Source organism: Dermacentor andersoni, chromosome 3, assembly GCF_023375885.2.
Source record: "Dermacentor andersoni chromosome 3, qqDerAnde1_hic_scaffold, whole genome shotgun sequence".
Classification (NCBI taxonomy): domain Eukaryota; kingdom Metazoa; phylum Arthropoda; class Arachnida; order Ixodida; family Ixodidae; genus Dermacentor; species Dermacentor andersoni.
This window is the reverse complement of record NC_092816.1, coordinates 50,263,891-50,284,268: the sequence shown is the minus strand read 5'-3', so window position 1 is coordinate 50,284,268 and position 20,378 is coordinate 50,263,891. Positions and strand designations below refer to the sequence as shown.

At 51.2% G+C, this 20,378-nt stretch overlaps 2 protein-coding genes across 2 annotated transcripts; one reads left to right on the top strand and one right to left on the bottom strand.

Annotated features, from left to right (window-relative positions):
• Positions 1–756: 756 nt before the first annotated feature.
• Positions 757–2,748, bottom strand: LOC140216500 (neprilysin-1-like). The gene has a single exon (XM_072286826.1). The coding sequence runs from the start codon at positions 2,746–2,748 to the stop codon at positions 757–759; it is 1,992 nt and encodes a 663-aa protein (XP_072142927.1).
• Positions 2,749–13,875: 11,127 nt separating this feature from the next.
• Positions 13,876–20,083, top strand: LOC126520672 (neprilysin-1-like). Its single transcript, XM_050169463.2, has 3 exons — positions 13,876–14,111; positions 16,216–17,655; positions 19,738–20,083. The coding sequence occupies exons 1-3, from the start codon at positions 13,876–13,878 to the stop codon at positions 20,081–20,083; spliced, it is 2,022 nt and encodes a 673-aa protein (XP_050025420.2).
• Positions 20,084–20,378: the final 295 nt, after the last annotated feature.

Below are 20,378 nucleotides of genomic sequence, written 5' to 3'. Positions count from 1 at the left end.
AAGGGGGGAACTGTAGCTTTTTTAGGGCACACGGGGCTTTCGCAAGCTGTTCTGTAGCTCATCATACAATGTGTACTTGGTAAACCCGCAGAATCTCACTTTTTAAAGCACAAATGCGCGTTCCGTTCAAGCTATGCACTAACTACGAAGAACGCTAGCGACTTGGTGCATGTTCATTGTAAACATTCATCATCTCTCGCTTGCGCGCTTCGCTTTGGTTGCGCAGTTCGTTCGCAATTCACTACGTGAACGAGGCTATAGGAATATCCGTTCATTCAACGTGTGTAGCAATGTTCAGCCCTCCCCCTTCCCCCATGCCCTCCCTCTGTCCATCGGAGTGAAAACTCATGCACAGTACATTCAAGGCAAAGGGAACAACGCACCGCATGAAAAAGAAAAAAACGGAGACATGTACATTCGCAGTATATCAAAACAAAAAACTGCATAATTAAAAAAAATTGTCCACAGCTGTCTGCAAGACTGGCTCTCGTGAGCTTCGAAAGTTACAGACTCTAGTCCGCTGTCTCTATGTGAGCGCTGATATGCCGCGAGGAACATGCGTGCGTTGATATATCTATTGTACCTCCATGTCCAGACGCACAGTTCCTCAGCACAATCTACTGATGTCTGTAGGAGCGACATCCTATAGCGCGTAACCCTCAGCGGTTGAAGACGACTAGCCTTTCAAAACTTTCGTATATGCCCACGAGACCTGTGTAAATGACAACATGAACACATTACAAACACATGCGGTCGTTAGAAAACCCGGCACTTGTGCACGGGATTTAGTGACGTCTCCGGCTGGCAACGGAAGGTCTCCGAGAACCTCCGAACGTGCCGCAATGCTGCGGAGCAAGGATCCACGTCCGCGTTGCGCTCGTTGGGAGGCGCGGCACACTTCATGAGGCACCAGGAGAGGAAAAATGTCTCCACTGCCGAGTAACCGGCGAGGTCCTCGTGATTCTGATGGTTCTTATCGGAGTTCTCCTGGAAGGCGTCCAGCAAGGCTTCGATGGCGACCGCCTCCAGCATGACGTTCACCCGCGGCGCGATCGACATCGTCCGGGCGTCCTTGGCAAAGCACTCTCGAGACTCTTCCAGACGATCCTTGGTCGCCGCCTGCCTGCCGTAGTAGTCCAGGGCGATCTCGGCCGATGCGCGGGCCAGCAGCGCACCCAGCGTGCCGTACTTGATGGCGACTGACGTCTCGACGTCGTACATCGGGGACGTCAGCGCGAAGGGCAGCAGCACGAAGTCCTGCGAGCTCTTCTTGACCGTGTACAGTTCGCTGTTCATGATGGCGTCGACCGTGCGCAGGACGTCGACGCTGGTCTCCGCCTGAGACCGCAACCGCGACGCGTTCCTCCAGTTGCGAACGAACGACGACGTCATGTCCGGATAGCCCAGGAACGGAGAGTGAAGATCGTGTTTTATCCGGTAGTCGAACGATTCGAACACGCCCTCTACGGAGGCCCACTCGGTGAGCAAGGTCGTGTCACTGGAGAACGCCGGGTCGTCTTTGAAGCGCACCGTGAACGCTTTGCGCACGGAGAAAAGCAGCTTGGCTACGTCCGAGCGCACGCCCGACTTGAGGACGTGGGCGCTGTAAGGCGCGAATATGGCGTCTCCCACCACACCGTAGGTGAACGTAAAACAGATGGACGGCGAAGACGTCCAGCTCGGGAGGCGGGACCCGCCTGCGGCGGTGGCAAGCAGCGGGTTCCGGCTGGTGAAAATCGAGGCATACTGCACGGCGCACCAGGAGACGTACAAGTGCATCCTGTCGTCACCGTACTCTTCCCAGAGCTCGCCGAACGCGCTGACGAACGCCGCGCTACTCGACACGAAGCGGAGTGCCCCGGTGACGTTGTGTCTAGCCAGCGCAGTGGCCCATGCGCTAACGTCCGGATACATGTGGTTCGATTCCAGCGTGGTCCAGTTTCGCAACGCCAGGGCGTCCCTTAGCGGCTTCTTCATAAGAAGCTCGGCATCCTGGATGTCGCTGTAGGTGACGTTCCCGACGCCGCCGTAGTGCTGGACGAGAGCGTCGAAGTACCCATTCCGCTCCACCTCGTTCGTGGTTCTCAAATCAATCAGCGGGATCAGTCGCGTGAACCAGGCCGAAGGCTTGAGGATCACGGCGCTTGAATTCGCCGAGGAGCCCCTGACCTTGAAGTCAAGGATCGCGGGCCACCCCAGTTCGAAGGCGAGGAACAGGCTGGTCTCCAGCACGTCCGGCCGAGACGGAATCCAGGGCCACACGACGCCGGCCTCGGCGAGGTACGCCCTGACTAGCGCGACCTCGTCGGCAGCCGACCCGGCGTCAGCCTTGACGAGGGACTGGTAGCAGGACCGGAAAAGGGCCGCCGTCTGCTCGGCCGCATTCTGGTGCGTGTCCGGGATGGCGACACCGGCTACCGCCGCGACGGTGGCCTCGATCGCCGTGTGGAAAACCGACTCGCGCAGTGAGACCGAGTGCTTGCTGCGCCATCCGTCGCACACGTAGCGGCCGAAGCTGTCGCACGGGTTCATGGAACCATTGACGGACGCGTTGAGCAGCTTGGCGAACGAATCGCAGGGCGCCGTTGTGCACAGCTCAAGGTTGAGGTTCGACTGGACGACGAAGAACACGATGACGACGGCAAAGGTGACGGAGAGGAAGAGCGCGGCCAAAGACCGCAGGTCGCCATTCTCGGACGGTTGCGCGGCGGCGGCGGTGGCGGCGGCGTGCCGCATCTCTACGGCCATGTCCTGTTTCGGCTGCAAGCACGCGCGGTACTTTGTTAAGACAGGAGAAGCATATACTACAAGGCATAAAGGTAGCTTAAGGTAACTATAAGGTAACTATAAAGTATAAAGCTTAACTTATATATCGCGGTTACCGGTGTATGAGGCAAAATTATTTTCGGCACTGTGTATTTTTGCAAGAATTCATACATATCCTCCTCAGTCCCAAAGAAGTGTCAGGCACAGAACCTCTTTTAAATTCTGTACTTCTTACCGACAGATATATAACCAAAATGAAAAGCGCATTCTTTTGTTTATGTACCAAGGTGCTCAACGTGGCCTTTTCTTGCACGTGCAGAAGGTAACCGAGCGTGGTGGATTGGCACGTTGAAGCTTCATCCTCAATTTTGATGTCAAGTCGCGCTGCTCAAAACGCATTCCACGGATGCTTTTCCTCACCTGGGAAAAGCACGATAGTCTATATCAATATAGCACCTATTTTCACTAATGACCACGGAAATAATGGACCTAAACCACTTCCATATGGTTTTACACGCATGCGACTCGATATGCGCTGTAGGAACATTATACAAAATCGCTTCGGAGTTAGCGTTGCAAAAGGAGTAAAGGTGTATCGCAGAGAAAACAGCCCGAGAAACGAGGTCTGATACGCGCACAACAAGAACACAGCACAGCGCTCGTGCCACGAGCGTTTCCAGTCCTCGCTTCTCGCGCTGTGTCTGCTACAGGCTGCAATACTCAGCGTCGCAGCTTTTGGCAGGTTGAAGGTGACGCGCATTATAACGTGCAACAAGGGGCCGCGCGATCGTACAGTCGTGCGTGAGCCTCACCGAAGACTCGACGATATAACTTACTAGGGGGTACGATGCCTTTTTACGAGTGAGGCGGAGAGGCCCGTCGAAATGTCAATCAAACCGCCGCCAGCAAAGCAGCCTGCGTCGGAGACCTGAAGCGAACGTGTGCGAATGACACGCCGTCGTCGAAACGCGCAGCCAGAAGCTGGCATCGGAGCGCGCATGCCTAAACATGCGGGAACACGTTGTTTGCATACAGGCTGTTTTTAGCGCATACTTTCAGATATTCTTTTTAAAAAATTGCCTGTGGCAGATAGCACAATTCTACAGTCCATAAGCTGATCTATACTCGAAGAGGCGGACGTTATCGCACAACGAATTGAAATGCATAATCCGCTAATTAACAATAATTTGCTAATTAAGTTTAGGACTAATTGCCTTAAGGCACACATTTCAATTTTAAGAAAGTTGTAGCGGGTGAGGTTACCAGGCACAACCACTGGTAAAGAACTGTGTGGATGACACCGTTTATGAGATATGCGCCGTCAAAAGCACTTCTTGTTGGGCTAGTTGGTTGCTGTTGGTAGTTGTGTGTGTCTGTTTATTTGGCGTCTTCATATCTTATAATGCGCCGTCAAACTTGGGGCAAAAATGCACTGTCGTTTCACTTTCTTAACAATGATATTGAAGCAGCTCACTTAAAACTGACATGCTCACGCACACATGAAAAACGGCATACACAGGCGCTGGACTGCAACTACTGCTTCATTGCTTAAATGCCCGCCTTTTGTAGTGTCGTTTGAGAAGCGCACCCACTCTGACGGCAGTGAGGCGTGAAGACCCAGAGTAAAAATCACCGCCCCAGCACTCCGTACAGATGGTTACTCAGCGAAGCTGAAACGCGCGACCCCGCTGTTTATCACTGATTTAATTCCTACGGTTCATTAAAAGATGGCTTGGTAGGCTGCCAGATCCTCAGTACGCAGTTGCTGCTTGCGCTCGGCTGCACGAACCTGTTCTTGTGCCCGAGCTGCAGCATCGGCACGACGTAGAGGAGCTCGTTCCCGGTTCTTACCTAGGTACCTAGGTACGGTTCATACCTAAACCCGGCAAACCTGTGACGATCGATAACATGCGCCCTATCTCGCTCACGTCCTGTGTGGGCAAGGTCATGGAACGCATGGTTCTCAAAATACTTCAAGCACACCTGGACGAGACAAATCAGATGCCGGCGACCATGTATGGATTCCGCCAGCACCTGAGCACCCAAGACGTCCTGATCCAATTACACGAACTAGTGATTAAAAGAGCAACGAGGCACGCGCCCCGGGGTATACTGGCTTTGGACCTTAAAGGGGCCTTCAACAACGTGTCCCACGCCAGCGTGCTCGAGAACCCGCGCAAGACGGGGTGTGGCCACAAGACCTACGGCTCTATTAAAGATTTCCTAACAAATAGAACAGCAACTATCCGTATAGGAAATGAACGGTCGGAGCCTGTGGAGCTCGGAGACAGGGGTACCCCACAGGGGTCTGTCCTGTCGCCTCTGCTTTTCAACCTAGCACTCCTGCCTCTGCCCGAACTACTCAATCAGATCGAGGGCGTGGACCACGCGTTCTATGCCGACGATATAACGGTGTGGACGAACCGCGCGGGGTCCGATGCCTGGGCGGAGGAAGCCCTGCAGAGAGCGGCAACGACCGTCCACGAGTATGCCACGACCTGCGGCCTGAGCTGCGCTCCACAGAAATCGGAGCTGCTCATGGTACAGCCTGGAAGACCAAAGAAAGAGCCGCCGCCGAACATAATCATCACCATCGACGGCACAGAGATCAAACCAACGCAGCAGATCCGGATACTGGGCCTGCTGTTGCGCAGCGACGGCACGGCGCACGCAGCCGTCAACAAAATCAAGACCACATCAGAGCAAGTCCTGAGCATTATCCGGAGAGTCACCAACCGGAACAGTGGAATCAAAGAAGAAGACGCACTGCGCCTGGTGCAGGCATTCGTCGTGTCACGCGTAACGTACGGCGCCCCGTACCTCCAGCTTGCGAAGGTGAACCGCGAGACGCTGAACACGACGATAAGAAAAGCAGTCAAACTCGCCATCGGCATCCCAGTCTACTCGTCAACGCAGAAGCTGCTGGAAATGGGTGCCCACAACACGGTGGAAGAGCTGGTGGAAGCACACCTATCCCACCAGAGAGTAAGGCTGAGCCGGACAGAGCACGGTCGGGCCGTCCTACGCAAGATAGGATGGCAAATTGAACAGCAACCGACAACGGAGCCGCTCCCCACAACGTGGAGAGACATTATTAAGACCAAGCCCCTCCCCCGGAACATGCAGCCGGGGAGGAACAACGAGAGACGCTCTGCGCGGGCCAAGGCACTGGCTCGACCCCGAGGTCCACGCGGACGCCTCGCTTCCCAAGCACGGAACCAGAGCAACGGCGGTCGTCACCACCATCGATAAACTGGTCACAGGCGCGTCGATACGGACGACGAATACAGCCGAAGCAGAAGAAGTGGCCGTGGCCCTCGCACTCGCACAACCGGGAGTGAGGACCGTGGTCACAGACTCCCAGACCGCCTACGCAAGCTACCGCAAGGGGAACATCTCTCCCTCGGCACTAGCGATCCTCACCAAATGCAAATCACCGGGACGGGCCGTTGAGCTCGTGTGGGTCCCGGCTCACTCGCAAGTGGAAGGCAACGCACTCGCCGACCACTATGCCCGAGAACTGTCAATCCGGGCCGAGGACGAGCCAGAGCTACCGCACCCCGTGACAAGCTACAAAGAAATCACGCAAATGTACAGAAGCGGCAGATGTAGGCTTCCCCGTCCGCATCCGCAACTCAGCCGAATGCAGCAAACAATCGTGCGACGCACGCAAGCGGGGTCGCTAGCGCATCCCGTGCTCTTGCACAAGATGTTTCCAACAGAGCATGACACTTCATGCCCTTTTTGCAGACGGTCAAAAGGCACTCTAGCACACATCCTTGCAGAGTGCACTAAGCTCAAGAACCCCCCACCATCCCTACCCCCCACCCTCCCCAGCCCCAACCCCCCCGAGCGATGGGAGACCTCGTTGTCCAGCCCCGACCTACCGACCCAGCTCGCGCTGGCGGCTAGGGGCCAGGAACTGCTGGACAGATATGGGACCTGAGAAGAAGGTTCCACCCCATCTGGTGCCAGCGCGCACCAACCGTCACTAAGGGCTCACTACAAAAGTTCTTTCTCTCTCTCTCCCGGTTCTTCTCGCGGCGTTGCTGATCGAAAGTTGCCTGCTCCACAGGAGCACGTATGACGCGTAGCCTACCCATTTCAGAACCGGAGAAAAACTGCTGTGAGCGCGCTTGGTTGCGATTGAGAGCAACGACGTCACTACTGGCACCACCAACCACGCGTCTCTCTTTGTTTTTCTCTTTTCGCGCATGTGCATGAGGTTGCGCCGGAAGAGCTTTCGGCGTACAGGCGACAGACGGACGGATGGACGAATCGGCTAGCCATATACGGCTTCGCTGTAAAAACAAACGCAAAGATGGCATTTTTCACATTCCCGCTCTAGAAATAATCAAAGTCCAAGATATCAGCGCGCACTCTGTCAGAGAATGATACCGAGAGGCAACTAATACACATGTCTTTCCAATTGCCGATTTCTATTGCTTCAACAATTTCTCTTGTTTTTTTCTTGTGTTTTCTGCACACAAGTTCCGCTTCTTTCAGGACTGGTTTGCAGCAAAAATCGCTGCAATGAAAGGCTAAATTACCTGAATTTTTAGCCGTGCAGTGATAATTTTGCTCAGCTAGCCTCCTATTCAAGCACCTGCCCGTCTCCCCGATGTATACCTTGTTACAGGACAGAGGGATCTCGTAAACCGCTCTCTCTGTACAACTGACTTAGGGCTTTCGGTGCTTGACTGCGCAGGTACTCGTTTCCTTTTCCGAGCCCCAAAGTTCACCTTTCTGCACAGGGCCGACAATCGCACAGGCGCCGAAAACACCACATCAACGCCGACCATTTGCCTTATCCTACGCAGACTGTGGAAAATTGTGTGCAAATAACGTATGACCGCCTTGTCTTGACAGTCCTTGTGACTGCGAGTGGCTCAGCTCGCCTTTTTTTACCTTCTTTAGTGAGCATTCAGCAACTGATATCAACAGCTTCGAGGGGTACCCGGAGCTCCTGAGGCGGCTCACGTGGTTTGTGCTGATTTCACTTTTGTGATGGCATGGTTTTTGCAGTGCGTTAAGGAAGCAAGAGCGGACAATCGCCCTCTTCACAAGCTTTTAATGTGCCGATTGTTAGGGAAGGATAGGTTTCTTGTCGCTTTGTTAATAAGACCAACATATACTATGATCAGAGCATGCATCGGAGGAACCTAACCTAACCTAATAAAACCTCTCATTGGTAGCTCATGTGTCAGTATCAATGGCGCAAGGTATTCAGAAAATGTCGCCATTGTATCAGACAAAGCCGAATCACAAAAAAATATCTTAATCTTAGCAAAAAATCCGAAATGTTAACGAAACGTCGCCTTATGCATTGGAGCACGAAACTAACTTCAACGCCAAGAGATTTCTCCGCAATGTTAGGGAATTAATATCTCGAAGCAGGTGTCATCCTGAGAATTCGTTCCAATTGGATCCGCCAACAAACTCGCCTGCTAGAATTTGTAAATTGCAATATGGGCCATAAGTAAATTAGTTGCAAACATAATTAGTTATTTTTTGTTAATTAGTCAACCATACATTTCAATTATTTTTTGCGAGTAATGTCCACCTCGTCGAGTAGACAAGTTCAGGGACTAGAATGGCGCCATCTGCAGCAGGTAATCTTTAAAAATTTTGAAAGTGTTTGCTGAAACACCCGGTGCAATAGAGTAAAGAAGTATTATACTCGGACATAGTGAAATATCTAAAAGGGCTAGGGTATGGCGAAGTAATTGAACGGGATACAGCGAAGCTTCTGCAGAAGTATTGGGTAGATTTGAGGCAGTGGCAGAACAGAGCCCTATGACTTCCGAAGGGGATTCCTCACAGAGCTTCGCTGTCTTTGATGTATCAGTTGCTAGGATTGGCGTACATCCTTGAGGATCTCTTTCAATAAGTGCCTCGTACCGCAGGCGTGCTTGGCGCGGCTGTAACACCGCCTTGGGTGACAATCGTTCCGGTTTTCGACCGCGACTCTTCGTGTGCTGCGGCTTTTGTTGGACGAGACCCGACGGGCGGCCTCCTCGTTGACGTCACAGCTTCTTTCGGGACAGGGGCTGGTCGGTGGACGGCCGCGTTTGCCTGCGAGATTTATTATTATTATTATTATTATTATTATTATTATTATTATTATTATTATTATATTTGTCGACCCAAAATTTAGACCTCCAATAGAGCTTTTAAAAATTTAATTATGGGGTTTTACGTGCGAGAAGCACGATATGATTTTGAGGCGCTCCGTAGTGGGAGACTCCGCAAATTCACACCACCTCGAATTCTCTAACGTGCACCTAAATTTAAGTACAATGGGTCCTTTCGCATTTCTCCCCCATCGAAATGCGGCTGCCGTGGCCGCGGGATTCGATCACGCGACCTCGTGCTTAGCAGCACAACAGCACAGCCACTGAGCAACCACGGCGGGTGGCTCAAGTAAAACAACTGTATTCGTGCCTTTCGAAACCGTGTTAAGAGGCAGCGTTGCCTGAAGTGTTTTGAATTAGTAGTACACTTCCGAGCAATGTACGATAGACCCATTTTGCCAAGCTTTAAATCAATCAATAAATCAAACAATCAATTAACCCGTATTCGTATGACCAGATATATACATCGGTAAAAAAGGGAGACGAAGGAAAAGCTGCAAATGTTGCAGCTTCACCGAGTGCCATCCATCCAATAGGAGCAACGACAGTGCGTAAACAATGTAAGAGATAAAATAAGTGAGAATAATTAAGCAAAATGCACTGAAACATAACAAACCAAACTGATATGTGTGCTTGCTAATATTTGGCTCAGTCCTTGTAGTCCCTGATTAGTGCTTGGTAATGAAGTTTTCCAGGGGGGGGGTGCTTATCCAATGAAATTAAAAACTATGAGTTTGTTCAAGGTCGGTGAGCAAGTGTAAAAAATGTACCAAGCTTTCCGCGACACGCACTAATGTAGCATCGTGTGAACCTGTATGTGTACATGTCAGCTGCCGCAACAATTTTATGTTTAACAAAAAATGTGTTCAATGTACGGAATGTCTCTTATTGCCCTGGTCGCTCTTTTTTGATGTATGTAACCTAATTCAAATTTGTTGATGTAGCGTCTCCCCATAAGAAGACGCCGTACAAGTGGGTATGGAAGAGAGCTTGGTATATAAGTCGCCTTATGGCGACTCACGTATAATAGGTGCTGATGACAGAATTGCGATGTCACTTTTTTTTTATTGCTTAGTTAGAGAGTTGGGTGGTTGGCCCTTCAGCCTTCTTCAATTTCGCGATTTTGGACAGTTGCTGTAAATATACTGATGACCTGAATAAAAGATCTTACTCCCCATGGTCGGTATACCTTGATTTTTTTTTTCATTTAAATGCTACAAACCATATCAAATTCGTGGAGCGGATGCCGGGAATAATTATTTTTCCATTCTGATATATTTCAATAGTACATATGAAGGACTCATGTTACGCAATACTTTAGTATAAATAGCAAACCTTCCCAGTGCCATCTGCAACTCCTCAATACGGAAGCCGAACACAGGCCGGAGCGAGCATGACCCAAGTCTACAGAGTTCCCTGTAGTTTAGTCACTTAAGTACTCCAACGCGTCACTGTTTAACTTTCTGTAGGTGTTTGTTTTAACCGGATCACATCACCCTTATCAAGGTACAATAACGTTCCAGATAGCGAAATAGAATGACCACGCAAAGAACATCTCCTCGAAGTGTACCTGGATGACGGGCTTGACTTCCTGCTGCGGTCTATCTTCAGCCCGCTTGACCTTTTGCGTCCAGGATCGAGTGCGCCTAGACCTGTCAAGCGTCCTGTCCAGCGACTGGCTAGAGTGGTCGAGCGTCCGCACCATGGTCCGCTCGGTGCCAGTGTGCTCGGCCTCGTCGGCGGCCTTGTGGTGCGAGTCGCTGCGGGACTTCTTGCGGCTGCCACTCCTCCGCGACTTGGACACCTCGGGGGTCTTGTCGTCTTTGGGCATCGTGAAAGGCAAAATGGCCGAAGTGCAGGTACTGGCAGCTGACCCGAGGCTTCTTCTGACCGGCGCATGCACTGAGGCGCGCGCTTGTGATATTGATGATGATAGCGGTGGTGGCGACGACTATGATGATGGTGCAGCACATGCCTTTTGAAACGAGCAGTCCCACGAGTGCATCGGTACAAAAACAGAGGGAAAAACGGAAATGAAAAGCAACAGTTCTCCACGCAGTGCCTATCGCACTTCCACCTCTGCTGATTTTAGTTTGTTCCGGTGGCGCTTCGTGGTCACGGACCGCTTCATGCGTCTTCGTCAACCCCAGTTACTATCGCCAACTGCTCGCCATAGGATTGTTCTCACACCCGGGCGTAGCCCGTGAATGGGGTGGTACTATACTGGTCTATACAATAATAACGATGCGTGGGTACAGGAGCACTAAGTGTCGCAGCCTCTTCCTTGTCCTCGTGCCCGTGCTGTTCCTGATGGTGATGGCTAGGTTCTCAACCGATGATGGGGATAACGATCCCTGAGAGAAAAAGAGATAATTTCTTTTAATGAAGAGAAAGGAGCAGAGATTGACCGGAATAACGTGCGTCTATAGCCTGCTACTTCTCGCACGGTTAAGGAGAGAGACAGGGAAATGAATAGCGTTCCCCACAATTTTTTTTCTGGGAAGCTCTATGGAGAAAGCGGATATTACACGGTAGTTTGCAATGTCGTTGTGCAATGCACCTTCTCTACAAGTGTCCAATATAACGCAGAATCTAATATTGACACCGTAAGCCCACTAAACACGGAAGCAACGCGTCCACAGATAACGTTCTGACACAAGCACATTTTCCCTATTAGCATTTATTCCGCACTATACGGCATATATTCTAAAGACAAGCGTCGAAGCCCGTCTCACGAAGAAAGTCACAAGTGATTGTACGACGAGTTGGGCGTGGACAACCTGTTTCCGTGTGCCTATTCTTCTCCGTACAGCAATGGTCGGAAATATCGCGACTGATGCAACATCTCACAACCAGAATGTTCGCCGGGATGCCCCTGTTATTCAAGAAATATTTCAGTCGCAATACCGTACTTCGTGCCATTTTCGTGAATCTAAGAGCACCGCACCGCCCCATTTTCCTGTAGCTATGTGTAATAGCAGAGAACTACGCATGTCCCCATTTCCCGCTTGACGTCCGAGATTACCAGTACGCGTCCCAATAGGATAATCCTATACTTCAGTGACATATTCCCATGCTTGCAAATGCAGCTGGTGTGCATGCAGGTTATACACAGTGATGACCATGACGAGGAGAGTGATAATCATGATGATAAGGATGATGCAGCCGCTGCTCTTTGACACATTCACTGCGTGATGACGATGAGTAGTAGTAGCTGTGGCCTTTGCACCGGGCAGGCATTTGGAAATGCCCTATAGCATTCAAAACTATATTTTCAAAAATGGAAAATTTAACCCGTCCACTGTGTGTTCCCAGCCGACCGAAACTACGCTCAGTATCGTCGCCCGCCAGTACTAGCAACGCCGTAGCACCAACTTCTCCACTTATGAATAACTACATTAAACTTCCATTATCCGCAAGGGCTTCGAGATTTGCACCTCGTTTTAACGACATCGCAGACGACGCATCCGCGCTTTCCAATTTTACTCTATGCCCCGTAGTGGGTTGCTCCGTTCTGTTGAGGACCAACCAATAAACCGAGAGCGCGCGGCACGTTTCGCGAGAGGCTGCTTACCAAGGGCTCGTGAGCCGGGCCGATGGTTGCGTTCCAGAGCAGCTCGCCGACTTACGTCGCCGAACGTTGCATAAAGCTCCACATCTGCTGTTACGCTTCCCCGATCGTGGCTTCGCCGGTTTTCCCACCCGCAGGCGAGATGGCAGACCTAAAGAAACCTTCCATCGCAAACGTACGTTTAGTTTTCGTTTGAAAGTGGGCTCATGTACCTTTGGGATACAGGTTATAAACAGGAATAAGATGCCTCAGAAAGGCTGGCCAACGTTTCGATAGGTGGACCTATCTTCGTGAAAGCCGGCCTCGTCATCCTTGGCATGTTATCTTTAAAGGGTTAGTAGAGTGACCTTACGCGCTGTTGTCGGTGGTGGCTGGTTGTAAACGGAGAGACTTCCAAGAGAATGAGCGCTGTTGCCTGAGGTCTGTGAACGTGGTTCCTAATTAGACGAGGGGACGAGGGCGGGAGAGCGGGAAGGCGGGGGGAAAATAAATAAAAGGAGAAAAATCAACAAGAAAAAGAATGGCATGGGAGAGTGTCGGGGAAGCGAGAAGTTAGGGATCATTCATTGCTGACGCTGCGGCATGTTTTGCGGCTTTAGAAGAGTCGGTCAGGCGGTGAGTGCGCGAGTAACAAAAAAGACCCAAACAGACATCAGCTGAAAGAATGACTTGAGTAGCGTAGCAGCAATGCGTCAGGTAATTTTGAAGGAGTTGAGATGGCGACAAGGAATCTCGGATGCAATGCATGGGATAGCAGGAAGGCAGCGGCACGGTCTTTGAAATGCCCCATAATATGACCGCACGAGCTCGGTGCAAGTAAGCGGCTGTACATGCCATGGAGAAAGGAAAAAAAATATGCTGAAACCATGGACAATGACCGTCAACGTAGCGAGTAGGCGAACGTTTCTAGAAATCTGTTCGATGTATTATAGGAATGATGCTATTTACGGTGTGACTTGTTACAGTAAGGACAATTAGGTAGGGTTTGTTGTTTCACTGCGTAATTTCACAGAGAGCGGTCAAGGTTCCAGTACCTCTGCAGGGGTAGTTCTGTGGGCTTGTAATTCTACAGACATTGTAATCCGAGACCGCGTGGCTCATATGCCGGTCGCGGGGGGTCTCCTTGGCCAAGTGGTGGGGGTGTTGGCGTTTTGCTGACGTTATGGGCAAGGACGTAATCATCATCATCATAATTATAATAATCATCATCAATGTGCCAAAGGTCATGTGTCGCTCTTCAATGAACCTCTTTGATAACAACCGACACCTACCTGGTGACATATACGTAATCGTTGATGTCAACTTGTGTTCAGTCAGCCTGTCGTTCTTTTTTCTCTCTCTCTCTCTCTTTGAGAGAAATTCGTGATATAAATAACCTTAGCGAGCCGGTACGTGGACTTTCAGATGGAGATCTTCGTGTCGCCTCCCGTGCGGACCGCTACAACCGGGCGTAGCGTGATGGAGGGGTTATCACTCCTGCGGCAGTGCCTCCCTTGGCAGCTGGTGGCGATCCTGGGGTTTCTGGGCACCTCGGCCGCACTTGGCGTAATCCTCCAGTGGGCCGGCTCGAAGCCCGCTCACTACTGCTCGACCAACGCCTGCGCGGCGTTTGCCAAGCTCCTCAAGTCCTCCATCAACAGGTAACGCTTTTCGCGCTTCTTCAGAAGAAGCTGAACCTTTATGCCTCCAAATAAAGTCGAAACCCGGATATGACGACCAGGTTTACGAACGAAAATAGTTCGATAATTCGATATACAAAACTCCCCCATAACAAGCCTAAACGTTTCTTTTTCATTTTTTTTAAGGGAACCTATTAGTTTCTAGCTGGTCGGGATTTCTCGTCGGCTCGGTCTGTGCTCACCTAAAAGAACAGTACCGCCACCTCGCTGCCACTTAGACACACCTCGAACGGCAGCTGGAAAAGAGTTTTGTGTTTGAGCTTAATACTTGTAGAGAATACTCCACAAGTATTATTCGCACTCTACAGTACGTCGTTATTTACCAACAAAAACTATTTTGTTCGTGGGCACGGAAGCAGCCTCCAACAAACGAGATAGCGGGGCAATGTATCTACAGATAACAATTTGAGCGCTTGTCGAAGTAAACGGCAGACCTTTTTCCGTAGCAGAATAGTATGCCCATGCTGGTTAGAATCGTCGCGTATGTTAACTACTCGTTGCTGCCTATAAGTCTCAGCTTCGAACCAAGAACCACTGCGAGAATGTTGAACTAAGGTCACATTCGTGAAACGAATTTATATAGATACACAACTGGCTTCAGAGGCTTCCGTGACATCAATACTTCCAGTAATAAATTTCCATGCATTTAAAGGAAACCAAATATCCCCCTCCCCCCCCCCCCCCCGCGAACCTCGGAAGGCGACAAGTGGTATATTCGCTCGCGCGCATTCGCATCGCAATGGGTGCTCCGTCCGCCTCCACGCCAGCAGAAACTCCGCCTATGTCGACTTAAATCAGTTCAATGCGTCTGGCGGGAACCGTTCCCCGAGTAGAAGCCGCCAAGCCATAGTAAATAGACAGCCGGAGTGCGAAAACAAGCTCTAGAAACTACCGTCGAACGTATACCTGGCATACAATACGGAGTTCGATGGTTGGACACGGAGCTGGACAAGTGGATGGGGAGACGGCGCCGCGGTAGCTCAGTTGGTTGGAGCATCGAACGCATAATGTGAAGACGTGGGATTGTTCCCCTCCAGGGGCAAGTTGTTTCTTCATCCGCTGTCATCGCCATCAATTTATCATTTCTTTAATTCAATTAGTAAGCACAAGTAATTTCCTCTTGTTAAGAAAGGCCAGCTGAAGTGCAAGTTTTGCCAGCTAGTTGCGACAGCGGCGGCAACTTTCCTGAAATGCCACCGCAAACCTCTAGCCACGGCGTCACTAAGTCGACTGGGTGTGAAGAACAATACGGGCGTCCTCAACTCTCCGTCGCTGGAGCCAAGATGAGTGCGACGAAGCGGGCTTTGTGCCTGAACCCGCCACCGCCAATCTGGTCTGCTGTGAACGAGGGAGTCCCCGAGGGAACGTAGTTCGAGACCCCTTCCCACGCGCTGTCCAAGACGCAAGACAGTGGGCACCCGGCCCCGCTGCGGTGGTCAGCTCGGGGAATAAAAGGAACGTTTCCTGACACAAGCGCCGAGTTCTACGAAGTCCGTCTGACCTCGGTTGGGGACCGTGAACCTCGCGAAAAGAAGTGTGCGTGTGAGTGTGTGTGTAAGCCGTCCCGCAGAGAGGCGACTAGTTTACGATGACTGGTCGGCCGTTTCCCTCAACTTGGGATAGAGGGAGGACAGAGTGTTTATAAACCGCGGGTGGATGGATGGATGGATGGATGGACGGATGGATGACGGGGTCGTCATGACGACCCCGGCATCCATGTGGCGGCGCCCATTAAAAAAAAAGTATGTGTATTAGGACACGCGAAATCTTGCGAGTACACTTCCCCATATGTCTCGTTCGACGCACACAACATGGTGGGCGACACCCTAGAATTGAAAATATAGCAGGAGCGCGCGCCCTGGTGATTGCTATTCTTGCCACCATGCATAATTTTCATTCTCTACATCCTCGCTGTTTGCAAGCCTATCCTCGGCTCAACGGCGCCGTAAGCAGGAGGTCGGCCATCTTGCGGAGTGAAACTCAGTAGTGTGGAAAGGCCTACTTATATTATTCGTCGTATCCCCTATTAGAGTATAGAACAATGGGTTATTATTCTTCACTGTAGCTCCGTGAATCCGTGCGACAGCTTCGGCCGCTTCGTCTGCGACGGCTGGAAGCGCAGCAGCGCTCTGTCGTTGCGGGCGCTCTACTACAAGATCGCCCTGGAGACGCTGATGCGCGCAGCCAAGTCGATGGAGGTCCCTACCAGCCACCAGAACGCCAAACAACAGGCGGCCGCGCTGCTCGCCACCTGCGACCGCGTCAAGAACGGCCAGCAGGACGAGATCGAGGTCGTCAAGCGGTACCTCGCCGAGGCGGGAATCCTGTGGCCCGACCGTGCTGCCAACCCGAACGTGCTCGAAACCATGCTCTACCTGGACTTCGAGCTCAACTGGCCCGCGTTCCTGCACGTCCGCCCGCTGAAGGACCCAGGTCGCCCAGTCGTCGCCATAGAGGTGGCGAACTCGTTCTACAGCATTCAGGAGGCTAGGCACCGGTTCGCGGGAGACAACAGGAAGTCGTACTTCGACACCCTCTACAGGCACTACTCTGGTCGGGCCACGAGCGACGACATCGCCTTCGAGGAAGTTCTGGAGGCCGACGTCGCGACGGCTCCACTCGGCCACTTCCTGGAGAAGACTCCATGGGCGACGATAAGTGACGCGGCAATGTACACGAGTGCCGCCGACTGGCGTCACGCGCTCGGCCGCAGGTTCGGCCACGCGCTACCGGCGGGCACCCCGTTCTCTACCAACAACGTGCGCTTCGTGACGTACTTTTTCGACCTCTGGAGGCGGCTCGGAGAGCGCAAGATGCACCGATGCCTTTCGTGGTACGCCGTGCAGTACGCCGGTCTGTCCGCCAACAGCGAGCTGCTGCGCAATAACTACGGCAAAGACCTCAAGGAGAAGGGCCTCGAGTTCCGGAAGCTGTGCCTCGTCATTAGCTACAACAGCTTGGGTGACCTGGTTTTCGCCGGCTTCACCGAGGCGCTGCCGTTCTCCCGAGTCCGCGACGACGTCAAGGAGCTTGTGTACGCGGTGCGGCGCGGCTTCACCAACCGAATCGCCGACAGGCCGCCGTTCTCGCGGAACGTCGACTTCACCGCGCGCTGGTCTTCGGTGGAGCCGGTCTTCGCCGTCCTCGATCACAAGCTCTACTTCGACTACCAGAGACCGGCACCCGGTTTTCCCGACATGAACCGCACTCACTACGTGCCAAACTGGCGAAAGCTGGCCAAGGCATGGCGCTCGCGCGCTACCGTGAAGGGCAAGCTGGCCGTCAAGGACATCCTCGGCTACGGCTTCTTCAGCGTTGACTGGCACAACGTAGACTTCGTGCTGTCGCCGTTTGCGCTGTCCTTCCCGCTATACGACGCGGAGCTCGCGCCGGCGCTCAAGTACGGCGGACTCGGCAGTCAGGTGGCGCTCGCCTCCGCCATCGTCCTGCTCCACCACTACGAGCAGCAAGCCCGGAACGACTCAGACACGGCAGCGTACCTTCGGTGAGTTGAACTCTAACGAAATGCGTGCGTGTTCGCTTTCTTCTTAGCATTATTTAGCTATTTCGCTGGTTTCATCGCGCCGTTGTCCGAGTAGCCTCCACGACGCTGATTGTTGTGAGCAGGATTTTCGTCATGACGTCGTCTGTTCTCTCCTCTCGTGTACACCAGATGGCGCATGTAGCCTAGCTTGTCTGGAGTTATTGTATATGCTAACAAAGCTATCCCTTTGGGAGTCATCCACAGTAACCCTAATGTTGTCTTAGCATAGGATACTGGGAGAACTCTAGAATGGATTCAGAATCGGTAGGCGTCTGTATGATAAGTTATTTCTCCTACTCAGTGTTGTGAAATATGCAGAGATGAAGTGAGACCGTTATATGTGGCGTTTTTTTTTTTTTCGTTTACCAAAGGGTATGAGGACGTGAACCGCAATATTATTTGAGATAATGTTGAACTGGAAAGCCTAGGCAACGATTCAACACAGCTTTTGAGGGACGTTTACCTGGAAAATACCATTTGCGATGAATGGAAAGGAAGGAAGAGCGGGGAGGAAGTTGATATTCCCAAAGAACTAAGACTAGGGTGACCTTCTGGCCCGCAGTTGCTTATGATGTACATGGTAAGGATGGAAAGGGTGGTATCAGGAATCAACTTGTCCAGCCCACTGGACAACTTTTGAAGCGAGGGAAGGTCGTTCAGAGTAAAACTGCTTTCGAAGAACGACTGAGGATCATGAAAGAAAGTAAATGGCTTACGAGGGTGTTCTACACCAGGCCGATGTATCTTGCAAGCTGTATATTGACCTCACCAGGTCTTCTGTGCCGTCATCAGGGCAATTCCTGCGCTGCCGCCGGTTACATAGTTCCTAGCGCGAAAGAAAATTTGAAGGGAAGGAAGAAAGGGGGACAGGACATAACGCTGTCATGTACCATCTTTTCTGTCAGTTAAAAAAAAATATATATATTTCGCGCTAGCAATTATGTTGCAGCAAAAGCAACAGCACCAACTAATCCACGTCTCTTCTTTAGTTATGAGTACACTGGGCCCTATCCTAAGCGCTGTTTAACTGCAAAATCGTCTGACTCTGGCGCTTTATCGTGTCCCCTCTCCTTTTACCGCTAACATCTGTTTCGGCGTAGCAACTACGTCGCAGCAAAAGCAGCAGCACCGACTATAGGCCGACTCTCTTCTTTTGTCATATTGTGTATCTGCTCCCATACAAACCAGATGGCCGGTGTAGCTCATAGTATTGTATTCTACACCCGGATGGAGTTACATACAAACCAGATGGCCGGTGTAGCTCATAGTATTGTATTCTACACCGGGTGGAGTTATAGTTACTCCACTTAACGAGTAGACGCAGCGGTGCTTTCCAAACAAGCTCTCGCTTACTAAAAAAAAAAGTCCAATGGAGAGCGTTGGAGATTCGTCCTGGAGGTTCAAGTGTATACGTCTTCCAAATTCACCGGCTATGATTTGTAAATTGCAGTATGCCCCATGAATTAATTAATAACTTAATTTGCGAATCATTTTAATTAGTTGAACGGGTGTTTCAATTTCTCGTGCTAGTAAGGTCTGCCTCTTAGAATAATTAATCCAGCTCAGGGACAAGAATTATGCTATCTGTTACAGGCGATCTTTTTTTAAATGTTCCGGTAAGCTTAAATATAGCCACTCCGTATAATAGAATATTTTAGCACACAGGGTTACCGTTACACTGCTCCTCCCCAACATCGCATGCGCAGATAGCCCACAACCTGCGAGCGCTATTGGTTGGGTCGGCCACGGCAACGCTTGCTAAAAGGCTCTAGTAATAGGTAATGGTATCTCTATGCTTAATATAGCTGATAAATACCTAACAATTAACTATAACATCATTGAGTGAAACAAACGTATGCTTTTACAACGCATACAAAAGTATTACAGGAATAATTTTGGGGTTTTCTTTAATTATAGCTAATTTTAATTCTGTGCTATCTATCTATCTATCTATCTATCTATCTATCTATCTATCTATCTATCTATCTATCTATCTATCTATCTATCTATCTATCTATCTATCTATCTATCTATCTATCTCAGGAACGCACACGTCTGTGTCAACCGATCGCTGCAAGGCACGGCCCAGTCCGAAGGTGTCGTGCTCGCAGAACTGGCCTCGCTCGAGGCGCTAGCGGACGCCTTCCGAGCCGACGGTGGCAGCGACGGCGCGTTTCTCCTCGGCGGTCTGGAGCGGTACACGGCGTTGCAGATGTTCTTCATCGCCTGGTGCTTCGTTCGCTGCGGCGACCAGCGTAACGTCGGCGACGACAGCGTCGAGGCAGACCCGTGCTCGCACATTCTGCGGAACGTTCCCCGGGTCTCGGAGGCCTTCCGATGCTCGGCGGGAACGTTTCTCAACCCGGACACCAAGTGCGAGCTCTTCTGAGGGCAGTTCATTCGACGGCGCGGACATTGTGCTTGTGAGCGTGCGCGTTTACTTCCGAGAGCGCGCGTGCTGCAGTATCCGTTCTTTCTTTTTTTTTTCCCCCGTGTTTGGACATTGAGCTTTTTCATTCACGATATGCCCTATTAGCTCTAACTAGATGGCTAACTTAGATCTACGTAGATAACGTAGATTGCTATAAGAACAGACACGCGTACGGCTCCACGGCTTCTGCAACACTATTGTGATGCCACGTGTAAGCGTTTGTATTATTTTCTTTTACTTTTCTTTCGCGTTC

Excerpts from the sequence above, each read along its gene's own strand:
- LOC140216500 (XM_072286826.1), bottom strand. The coding sequence starts at position 2,748 with ATGGCCGTAGAGATGCGGCACGCCGCCGCCACCGCCGCCGCCGCGCAA.
- LOC126520672 (XM_050169463.2), top strand. The coding sequence starts at position 13,876 with ATGGAGATCTTCGTGTCGCCTCCCGTGCGGACCGCTACAACCGGGCGT. Across the intron at positions 14,112-16,215 it reads CTCAAGTCCTCCATCAACAG|CTCCGTGAATCCGTGCGACA; the intron begins GTAACGCTTTTC and ends TCTTCACTGTAG. Across the intron at positions 17,656-19,737 it reads GACACGGCAGCGTACCTTCG|GAACGCACACGTCTGTGTCA; the intron begins GTGAGTTGAACT and ends TATCTATCTCAG.